Source organism: Ziziphus jujuba, chromosome 11, assembly GCF_031755915.1.
Source record: "Ziziphus jujuba cultivar Dongzao chromosome 11, ASM3175591v1".
NCBI classification, from domain to species: domain Eukaryota; kingdom Viridiplantae; phylum Streptophyta; class Magnoliopsida; order Rosales; family Rhamnaceae; genus Ziziphus; species Ziziphus jujuba.
This window is the reverse complement of record NC_083389.1, coordinates 18,510,538-18,522,119: the sequence shown is the minus strand read 5'-3', so window position 1 is coordinate 18,522,119 and position 11,582 is coordinate 18,510,538. Positions and strand designations below refer to the sequence as shown.

The window sequence follows — 11,582 nt, the reverse complement described above, 5'->3', positions numbered from 1 at the left end:
TTTCATATATTTTGGATATTTGGTTTTTGAGTTGAGAATTTATGTTGCATGTAGAGGATTTGTTAGGCTTTCAAACAACTTTAGTTCCTTTTCTACTTCAAACCTAAGAGCTCTCTTGCATGATTTTAACAATATTTTTTTTCTTCTTATTTTGGTTTATAATTGTGGAGTTAGATCTTTGTTTTGGATTTTGAAATTGGTTGGTAAGTTTGGCTCGATTTTATCTCCTTCGAACTTAACTCATGAAGAAAATGAGTCTAGCTTGAATAAGAAATGAAGGTTGCAAGCTATTTGAGCAATAAATTAAGTTCGTAAATAGCTTGTGAGCAGCTCGAATTTGTTATTTATATGTATTTATATAAAAAATTTATTATGAATTTAAGCACATTTAATATTTATAATGCATAAACAATATTTTTTATATTTTAAAAATAAATTAATTTTGCAATAAAATTAATAGAAAAAATAAAATTTATTAATAACTAATGTTAAAACTTTTGTTTTAAAAATAAATGTTCATGTTTTTAAATTTTTATGTTATAATGAATCGTGCCAAACCTGAGCAAGTTATTTCAAGATTTTGTAAGCTTGAGTCTAGCTTAAATACTATAAAATCATACAAACCGAGATTGAGAATGCTAATACTCAACTTAACTTGACTCATTTACCCCCCTAACTGTTAAAGTGCCAAACTTGTTATTTTGGAAATCCTGGTAGAAGATAGACTGTTTTGGGCTTAGTGTTTGGCATTGGAAATTACCATTTTGTAACGAAAATGGATCTTGTATGGTTCTCCACTTCATTGATTTGAAAATGAATGTTTATAAGTAGACAGTTGGATTCTCAAACTGGATATTAACGAAGTTGTGATTTTAACATAGACAAAAGAGCACCTAAACAAGTTTGGTGAGGAATCCTTTTTTAGGCTACGTTTTGCTAAAGGCCACGATTTGTGAATGGGATTTTTCATAAGCTCTTTTTGCATCCATATATATATATATAACATCATTCGTGCATACATTTTTTATTTGGAATCTATTCTTTAGTTTGGAATTGTGTATATGGCAATTTCTTGTTCTTTCTATATTTATATATGTATATACTGCATCATGCATAGCATGCATTTATGCATATCATAATCTCATGTTTTATGGAAATTATTTTACTGAGTTTAGATTTTGGAAATGTGGATTTTAAAAACCTGAAGATGGATTGATTTGGCACTTCATCGTTTTAAATGGAGATTTCTAATATTCTGGATTTGATTCTATGATTTTGGTTTATGGATATGAATTATTGATTTAGCTTAGAGTTTGTTCAACTGATATTGTGATTATTGACTATTGATTAAAAATATGTATATGGATGTAAATGCGGCTTGATATATCTTGTTAATCTAGTGCAGAGAGATGTCTTTTCTGGGTATTGGAGGTAGTGAAACATTCTATTACCTGTTTAGTAATATGGTGTTTCTCTAGACTACAAGAGGGTTACTGTTTTTAGCAAATTTATAGTGATAGATTATGCTGATTACAGTTCTATTATGAATATGATGATTACAATGCTACCTCCACTTGGTGGCATCTAGTATTTCTACCAAGTAGTGGAAATGATGAAATTACTTTACAGTTTACAATTATGTTACACGCCTTTCATGCTATAATCTGCTCTTATTTGTGCCTGTGGCTTAATGATTTTATGTGCTCTACACATCTTGATATGTGCATGGTGTGTGATTAGTGGCTTTTCTACTTTGGTTTTAACTTATATCTTGATGCTGTATATTTTGTAACCATAATATTGTTGAATTCCTTAAGGCTTACTAATGATTTATTGGATTTACAAACTTTTGGTAAATTTTATCTACACTACATTATTAAATCTCATGCCATTCATTATGTTACTTTCTTATTTGTAGTTTACTTTGAATATTTGGTGATTTTAAGTTGTATTGTTAAATTATGGTTATGTATGGATCGTATGGTATTGTTAAGTTCTCGTATGAAGCATGGAAAATGATGATTTGATGACTAATATTTTTAAGGTGTGAATATCCTTAACTTGGTGTTGCTAGTTTTTCCGCTTAATTGCTTTAGGATAACTAAGATTATCATGGGCACAATCTTGAATTGTCAATATAACATATATCAAGTAACTTGTTTACTTTGATAACTTATATTTTCTCAGTTTAGCTGTATCTCAAATTTTTTGCATGTAAAGTTCATTTACCTTTTCTTTATACCTAAATCGAACTCAAAAACTCAACCTTAAATTTTTGCAATGCATTCAGCAAACATTTGATATTTTGGTGTATTTTATAGCTAGTTGTTAACGTCCCTATCGCTTGAAAGGTATCTTATGGACAAACAGCTGACAAAACATAACTATCATCATTATAGATAGGCGTACTCATAAAACATAAATGTCATCATCTTAAAGAGGCCTATTCCTAAGTCACACATTTATCTTGGTAAAAAAATAATACATATACAAGCATAAAAAACATAAAACTTGTTTTAAGTCTATTACCAATAAAATAAAACAAAATAAAACTGTTTTTAAATCAATAAATTAATAAAATATTCATTTGTTAAAAACAAATAACCCCCTCTAAAGTAATAATTTTTATTTTTTTATTTTTATCAGAAAAGGAGTTATCGGCTCTAAGAAACTATATTAACTCGTCTGGAAGAAAATCTCCCAACACAGTCATCAAATACAATCTGAGCAACTCCTTTAGCAGGATTACCGAGGATATGTAAACCTAGAGAATAATCATGGCTACAATTGGCAAGACAAGCTGCAACAATATTGTACTCCTTAAAAACATGCGAAATAGAGAAATAAGGATTCTAAGAAAGGTAATTCTGCAGCTTTGACTGATCCCATAATAAGGATGAAACGCATCAACCCAAGAAACAATCAACGAAGAGTCAGCTTCCACAATATATACACATATTCGGTCTCTTGTAAGGTATTTCTCCACTTATAATATGAGACACCATAACATGGTAAGTGTTTAAAATTGTCACATCTCCAATCGTGGGATAGTCCAATTGGTAATAACTACTGGTAATAACTCTCAAATTCTGGGTTCAAAGTGTAGTGATGAAATCTCATTTCCCAATTTATTCAGAAAAGAAACTAAATTTTTAGTTTCGAATTATTGCTTAAAATGTAACCTATATGATTTAGCACATCATCACGTTACCTCTTATAAGTTGAGAGATAGTCATTCTTTAATGGCATGTTGAGAGATAGTCATTCTTTAAGGATAGGATGTTAAGTGCAGTTGATTCATTGGTATAGCCCTCACACTTACACCTATGAAACACTAAAATTGTTAATAATAAATAAATAAAACTGATTGAATCGGCAGCTACCCAGATGAAACACTAAAATTGGTAATAATAAATAAATAAAACTGATTGAAGCGGCAGATACCGAAATGAAATCCCAAGTTCTAAAGACATATGAGCTTCTTGGAAGCAACCCAGAAACCTTTATGGGAAAATTAGTTGTTTTTGTTGATTAAATGTTGAGATTGTTCAGGCAATATGCTTGACAAACCAGTCAATCTAAATAGTTTTGTCAATATTTTTGCTTTTAATTTAATTAGTCAAAATACAAATGGCAAATAGAGTATCATTTCTCCAATTAATATATTTGGTCCCACTTGCTTTTAAATATGGACTACATTTATATTTCAACTAGTAAAATTATACCCACGTAAAATATGTTAAACAAATTGAGTACATCTAGTAGTACAATGCTTATTTTATTATATTGATATGCATAGGTGTAAGAGATTAGCATGAGACAACACATGAAGGTTACAAACATAACGACACAGAACTTTACATTTTCGAAATATTTGTACTGCATCTAATCAACCATAAAGGATCATTCAAATACTTCAAAAGTTGCCGCAAAATTGGAAGATATTAAGGTGTCATTTGGTAATATATTTGTTTTTGATTTTCTCTTCTTGATTGTATGTAATATGCTTTCTTCGAATGGTTATTAGTGATAATTAAAGTTTGTTTGACATCTCAATTAATTACAAATTCAAAGAACAAACAAAAATATGAAGAGACCAAATCAAACGCAATTTTGAAATGGTTTTCAATTTGGTATTTTAAGTTTTTTTTCTTTTCTTTTTTCTCTTTCTCATACTTATTTGAGATTCCTAACAACCACTAACACTAACAAACATTTTAAATAACCAAATCATACACAATTAGGTTGAAATAACCAAAACCAAATGACACCTAGGTTACATGGAAAGATTAGATTACCTATTATTTATAGGGTTGAAAACAATTAAATACAAAAATGAATGCACTACAAAGATGGGCAGCAATATGGGGTAAAAAAAAGCTTAATGAACAATTAAACTGTCTTCCTGAAGTAGGATTCATAGTTGAGATTGATACCCATTTCCCAGGTAAAAGGTAAAGAAATGAAGCAGACCATTTGAGGTGAGCTTTAAAATCACTGTGTAATCATTTGGTATCTGCTACTCCTTTCACTCCATCGGATATTGATGGTCAGATCGAAATGGATTTGAAATGATTTGCTTTCAGAAAATGTCGATCATGGTTTGTCTTTACCAGTAGGAGCCAGTGTCTCAGCCTCAGATGATACTGGATTTGAATTCCTAAGTGGCATTTCATGGTTATGCTTGCCTTCATATGTTGTTATGAAAGCCCTTGGATCATCTGATGCTCTTTCCACATGCTTCCTCACATTGCATTTGAGACTGGTACATCTATAGTAACTTCTGCAACAACAAATTACAGGCACAGTGTAAGGGAAAGTTATTGGAAAGAGAATATATATTATATATTTTATTATTAGATATATAATTTTGCTATGGTGGGCCTGCATACTCACATGTGGATAGGGGCTTGATATGAGCACCATAAGGTGAGCATTCATGCCCACTATAGCAAAACTGTGTGTGTATATATATATATATATATAAATATATATGTTGGCCACAAGAAAATGCAGAGTCAATTCTAGATTGTGAACCAACTAGCAAAACACAATTCTTGCGTGGATACTTTAGGGAGAAATATTGTATTATTTTAGAAACCTGCAAAGATGTTCTGTAAGATTTGAAAACTTGGAAAGCTTTCGTTTGAAACAAGTGCAGCTTTGAAACTTCCAATTTTCAGTTAAAGAAATTGCGTAACATTCTCGCCGGCGATGTCATAAAAACAAGACAGAACTGAAACTTGTTTCTTTTTTCCCTTCGGACTTTAAAAGGCCACATATATCACCAAGATATACACATCTTAAACAAGTTATCAAAGTCCTAACCTGGGGTATGGATTTCCCTTAACAACTTTCTGCCCATATTTTCTCCAGCGGAATCCATCAGAAAAAATCTCAGTATCTGGATTGTTTTGCACTACAAGGCGAGGTTCTTGAACACCCTCCCCTAATGTGCCTGCTTCATTGGATGGATTCTCACCTTTCCTGAAGGAGAGGGGCATGGTTCAAATGAAGTCAATAGCAGCCATGTTGAATATAAGGAAAAAATTAAGGTAGCAATTCTTAGAACAAAGAAATCAACATTTACAGAAAAGCTTGACAGTTTCTAAACTTAAATAGATTATTATATGCTATATCTTTGATATGCAATGGTTTTCTCATCTTGATTTACAAGCATAAATCACTACCACCTAAAGATTATATTGCTAATCTCATCTGCTTAAGAAAGGGTTTGGTTCTATGCACCATTAAATTTGTACTTTCTCTTACCTTCTCTTACTTCTTGGTTCATCATCCTCTGCCTCGAGCCCCTTACTTCCTTCCTCACATTCTCCACTAAGACCACAAGAGTTATCGGGAGTTCCTCCAGCAGAAAGTATTCCTCCAGTAGCAGCAGAATCATAAAGCTGTGAAGTTTTGCCGCCTTGATAGGAATGCCTGGATAAGCCAACTTCATTCTGATTATCTAGTCTCCCTTCAGAACCTTCATTCCTTTCATTAACGTGGTGACTACTTGGTAATTGGTTGTTGGTATCAATAGCTGCAGCATCAGACACAAATCCTAACCCTTGCATCCCTGATGAGCTTCTCCTAGGAGGCTGAGGTTTTAAATGGTTGTGTTCACCCTTATAGACAATTTCTGCGATCTGCCCATCCAAAGATCTCTCAACCTTCTTTTTCACTGGACAATTTGGATGAGTGCACTTATAATAGCTTCGTGGATACTCACTTCCTTTGACTTGCTTCTGCCCATATTTTCTCCAGTTATATCCGTCATATGAAGGCCTATCACTATTTGCCGTGGATGGTAAAGATTTCGGATCTTCCTCCTGGTTTTGTGAGGCCAATTTTGAGGGTTCAATTGTCTGCTTGGTCTCAGCTAGCGATGAAATGTTCTGGTGTAATTTTGAGCTAAGTTTGGATGATCTCAAACAGTATTTATCTTGTTTTGAATGTTGAGAATCAAGAGAGGGTTGTTTTTGTTGGTGACTGTTACTGAAGTTTCCCTGGTCAGAAAAATATAATATATAAATTTCTCAAATATTTAAGATCTTAAAAATCCAACTTTTTTTTTTTTTTTTCTTCACAATTCCATGCATATGTTGCTAACTGCAAAGCAAAGTCCCAACATAACAATGTCCCCAGTCCTTAAAATGACTTTACGTGCCAAAAGAAAGGAGCAGAGTAATTAAATCAGAAGCAAGTGAACTCTAACTACTAACCATATTTGCCAAGAGAGAGACAGTTGCTTTTGAAACAACTTTCGCCAATGGTTTGTATATGACAGCTGATTTACCATCCGACTTAGGAGCCATATCAGATGCATTACAAACAGCAGTACCAGATATCTCCGCCTGGAAATTTTAGCACTATAAGGTCAGAAATCTAGGAGTCATAAAAAGAGAAAGACATCTAGAATTATGAAAATACCTGGGAAGAAAACAATCCGGTAGGTGCACGATTAACCGTCGGCTTGAACCTCACTGTCTTTGGTCTAATGGCAGGAACTGCAGTTTCAGACGATGTGTTAGAGGGTGATGCATCAATGGCACCAGAAAGGAGCTCTGAGAAGGACTTAAAGCTGGAACAAGTGGGCCTTGAAGCAACTGGCTTAGCTATAACTATCCGCTCTGCCTCCTTAACATCCATTTCCAATTAACATATGATGTACAAATTATGTAGTTTTGGTTCATGATCAACAAGAAGAGGGAAAATCTGGAAGTCCAATCATCCTGTGCCAGGAATACAATAGGCAGGGAGCAATAAACTTCTAGTTTATGGAGGCACAGCTTGGTATAGAATGACAATTAATTGATGAAGTTACTTTTGACGATACTAACTTCCGCTTAGAAAGCTTCTTTTGACCTGCATGATTATTGGGATTATATAGGCAATTCCAATATAATATAGAAAAGAAACAGAAAAGTAGGTACTCATAACAGACAACTATTATGTAATGTCCCAAACAGCAGTAACTATAATCATACATACAAATGCATGCACAATCACATCATGTATATGTGTCTCATAAATTGTTTCTATAATCACCCCCGAAATATTTTCATATCCACAAGACATCTAACTTATCTGCTACAAAACCAATGTGGATATATGATTTTAAGATGGGAAACTCAAAGAAATTATTAGGAAACATCAAAACAGCTCAGCCTCAGCTTCTAGTGCCAGAGCACATTTGGAAAGAAAAGGATTTTGTCAGACCTAGGTAGATTTTTGTAGCTAAAAGAAAATAAAATTTACGAAATTCTTTACAGATGAGGGATGTCCAATTAGGTTTACATATTTTGAAACACACTGCAAAACAATTTTGAATAAAGATACTGGACTTATCATCAATGGCAGAAATAAGTCATCCTTTTTAACCAAATAAACCATTAACCATCATATAAATTGCAGGCCTACAGATAAAATCGTTGAGTGGGGCCATAGATAACTGGATACAAAATATTAAAAGCCATCACTAGGACCATGTTCCACCAACTAAAGTAAACTACCTCACATAAATTTTCCAAATGTTCATTATAGTCACTGCAGGAGCTATTCTAAAATTGCAGGCTGAATATGCTCATTGTTAACCCATAGTACACTTTTATACAAGTAATGGAATACTAATATATGGAATTTCTCCATGCATAAAAACATTTACTCTATTCACTGTATTCTTCAATCAATAAAAACAGAGCCATAAACTAAAATTTCGGACTTCACGAACGTTGAATTACGGTATGGTAACAAAGAAATTTATAATATGTTGTTTGAAAAAGCAAAGGAACAAAGCTTGGATCATTATTGGGAATCTTGTCCAACCATAAATTATTGTAGACCGGTCTATTTGCTAGAAACCAAGCTAGCACAGCTACCATAGAGCCCCATAGCACACGAGATTCATCCATTCCACGCTCACAAAAGAGACAGAGAGAAAAAAGAAAATAATAATAATAATAATAATAATAAAAATACAAAACTATAATGACTTAGTGGACTGAGCAATAACAGCATACCAACCCATCTGAAATTGGAAATTTTCATATCTTTCTTTCAAGCATCAACTTAGGATTCAGCTGAATTCGCACTCATGTTTTACTTCCCAAATCATTGCCATATCTAAAAATCAGTTCGTTACCCAACTTCGCATTTTTTCATAGGCAGAGTGATATTTTTTCATCCACCTTCTAATTCCATGAATTGCCAAACTTTCGGTTTCAAAAACAGTTTGCAGCTCCTCTTGACACCTTTTTAAGCCCGGTCCATTACTTTTATCATAAAACTGTTTAAAAACTTTGAATCTTTTTCTCTTCAAAAATCGTGATTTTCAACCATGAATCAACTCAAAATATTCGCCAAAAGCAACCAAAATCCATAAAATTCGAAACCAACAAGAAGAACTTTGAACCCAAAAAGCCAGTACATATATATTATATATTAGTTCTTCTAAGATCTAAAAGAACCAACAGAAGAATAAACAAATAGAAGACCAATTTTGACCTTCAAATGGTTTCTTCTAATACAGCAAAAAATGATACTGTGGGGGTAAAAAAAGGCAAAAAAAAGAAAAAAAGAAAGCGACCAAGAATGAAGAATAAAAGTTGGTGAATAGATATAAAAACACACAAAACCCAGCAAACCCTCTTGAGTACGAAGTACAAACACATCAAAGATTGACATACATTAATATTTACTTAGTAGAAGAAACCATTACCAAAGAGGAAAGAAGGTAGGAACTAACCAGAAAAGCTTCTATAAACAGACTTGGAAGCTGGTTTAGCTTCCTTGAAATCCCATACACAAATATCAGTTTATAACATTTGGTTTCAATCTGCATTTACAGTGGGAATAATAGTTTGTTAGAATATATATAAACAAATCATAAACATAGGAATTTAAAAGTCAAAAAATAAAGCCGTAATTAAAAACTATTATACTTAACCTCGGACAGAGGCAAATACCTTGAATCATTTTCACATATGAACACCATAGTTTACATTGCAATAATAATAAAAAATATATTGGGCTTGTCTTATTTTGAGCTGAAAACAAAACCAGCAACTGAAAGGGGTTTACTTTCACTGGGTTTTTTCGAGTTCCTAAGATTTTTGAACCAAGAGGGAGAGATAGAGAAAGAAAAAGATAGATTTTGTTCCCAAAAAGCTTCTGAAATGAAAATGTAATGCAAATTTACACTTGAGACACCCCAAGGTAAAGTTACAAGGGAGGAAGTCCAACCATGAACCAAGTAATTTCCATTAAGTTTTATTGTTTCTGTCAAAAAAAAAGATACTTTGCTTTTTTTTTTTTTTTCTTGGGATTTAGCATGGGTTTTTGTTTTCCATACTCAAATTTCTTTTTTTCCTTTTTGTTTTTTTAATTTCTGTTTTATGGGTGTCTGTGAGAGAGAGAAAGAGAGAGAGAGAGAGAGCGTCTAAATCTGTGTCTTGGGCAATGAGCCCTCTTCCTCCTCCTCCTCCTCCTACAATGGTACGGCCAACTAACTGTCTCCGTTTCCCTTTTGACTCACTGTTCTATTCTTATATTTGTATAGCAAACTCTTCAAACCAAACAAAGCAATGAGAGAGACAGAGAGATGAGAACGTTGTGTGTGTAGGAATACACACACGACTCTGTCCAACGGACCAATTATGACGCGTGTTGCACACTCGCATACCCACCGGGTCTGTGTGTGTTTTTAATCTCATCGTTGTCTTGTCAGCTAGACATTGAAACTCTACCAAAGCTCTCTGGAAATAAAACATTGAGAGAGGTTGTAAAATTGGCTGGTAAATAATTTATCACATCAATCCAATCAAGCGCTTTCGGTAAATAATTTTTTTTTTTTGGTTGCTAAAATAGAAAATATTTTTATTGCATTAATTACACTTTGTTACTCTGAATTATTGCTTTTTTTTTTTTTGTATTTTTTATCAAAATTAAAAAAACAAGGTTTCATTGCCCCCCATGAATTATTGTTTTTCTCATCATATTGGTACAATCATAAATTTCATTTAATGAAATTGGCAAAATTAGACATATATATATATATATATTTATTGGTTAAAAATTACATTAATTATACATGCTTATTTACATTTGGATTAAAGAAACAAAACCAACAATTTAGGGGCAATGTAAGACTTTCAATAGTTTGGGCAATAAAAATACAAGATGGGTTATAATTTCGAGGCTAAATGTAAGCTTTTTTTTATTTTTTGGTGTTTTTTTCCACCACAAAAATAGTAAATAATCATTATCAATATGACAGCAAAAACAGTCATACTGACTCACTGATAGAGTTGAAAAAGGAAAAAAGATTTTTGGACACTGAATCTTCGAGCTACAGACTCCATTGCCACTATTTATTTCTTCGAGAATTGAAGAGCAACATGAGCCATCAACCGTACAAGAAAATTTCACATTGATGTAACTAATCATTCATTCATTTTTTACAGTTGGAAAGTATTGGTTCTTTCAGAGTGTTTCCTTTGCTTGGATCCCAAGGCGCTTCAACCACTTGGCTCATTACACGTCTAAATGGGGCTTGACGTCTCTTTTGTTGTGCTCTAATATTTTTACTCACACTATGGATCAGGATTGTGGAGGTTTACACTTTACACACCACCAGCTGATTCCCGGGCTTCATATTTATTTTGTATGATTGCCTTGATTTTGATTAATATAACACCCCTTATTCAGCCCAAAAATAATAATAATAAAATAAAAATTCATTCTTTCATTTTGCACCGTGTGAAATTGAAAATGCTAATTTTTAATATTTTTATGATTGGAAAATTTCAACTTTTTTTCTAGTTTGGATATGGACTGGAAAGAAGTTTATTTTTTTTATTTTTTTTATTTTTTAAAATTTTCCCTCGTAGGACTGGAAGGAAGTTATCATGAGTTTAAGATTATTCATAGAATTATTTGAAGTGACACTATCTATTAAAAAAATATTGTTTAGTGCGGGTTAGGTTAGGTCATGGTTGTGACATGTGAGAATTATATATATATATATATATATATATATGTGTGTGATTTAAGTTACATGCAGTTTTGTTTATATTTTTATC

General features: G+C 32.5%; 1 protein-coding gene across 1 annotated transcript; it reads right to left on the bottom strand.

The window, feature by feature from the left end:
* Nucleotides 1–4,103: 4,103 nt before the first annotated feature.
* LOC107432867 (WRKY transcription factor 44) lies at nt 4,104–9,974 on the bottom strand. Its single transcript, XM_016044069.4, has 7 exons — nt 9,468–9,974; nt 9,248–9,337; nt 6,934–7,368; nt 6,726–6,857; nt 5,773–6,509; nt 5,329–5,487; nt 4,104–4,783 (listed from the first exon to the last, which is right to left on the bottom strand). The coding sequence occupies exons 3-7, from the start codon at nt 7,150–7,152 to the stop codon at nt 4,597–4,599; spliced, it is 1,434 nt and encodes a 477-aa protein (XP_015899555.2). The 5' UTR covers nt 7,153–7,368; nt 9,248–9,337; nt 9,468–9,974; the 3' UTR covers nt 4,104–4,596.
* Nucleotides 9,975–11,582: the final 1,608 nt, after the last annotated feature.

What these genes read in the sequence shown, in the direction of transcription:
- LOC107432867 (XM_016044069.4), bottom strand. Translation starts at nt 7,152, where the DNA reads ATGGATGTTAAGGAGGCAGAGCGGATAGTTATAGCTAAGCCAGTTGCT. An exon ending in CCGGATTGTTTTCTTCCCAG is followed by an intron (nt 6,858 to 6,933) that starts GTATTTTCATAA and finishes TAAAATTTCCAG; the next exon opens with GCGGAGATATCTGGTACTGC. An exon ending in AAGGGAAATCCATACCCCAG is followed by an intron (nt 4,784 to 5,328) that starts GTTAGGACTTTG and finishes TTGTTGTTGCAG; the next exon opens with AAGTTACTATAGATGTACCA.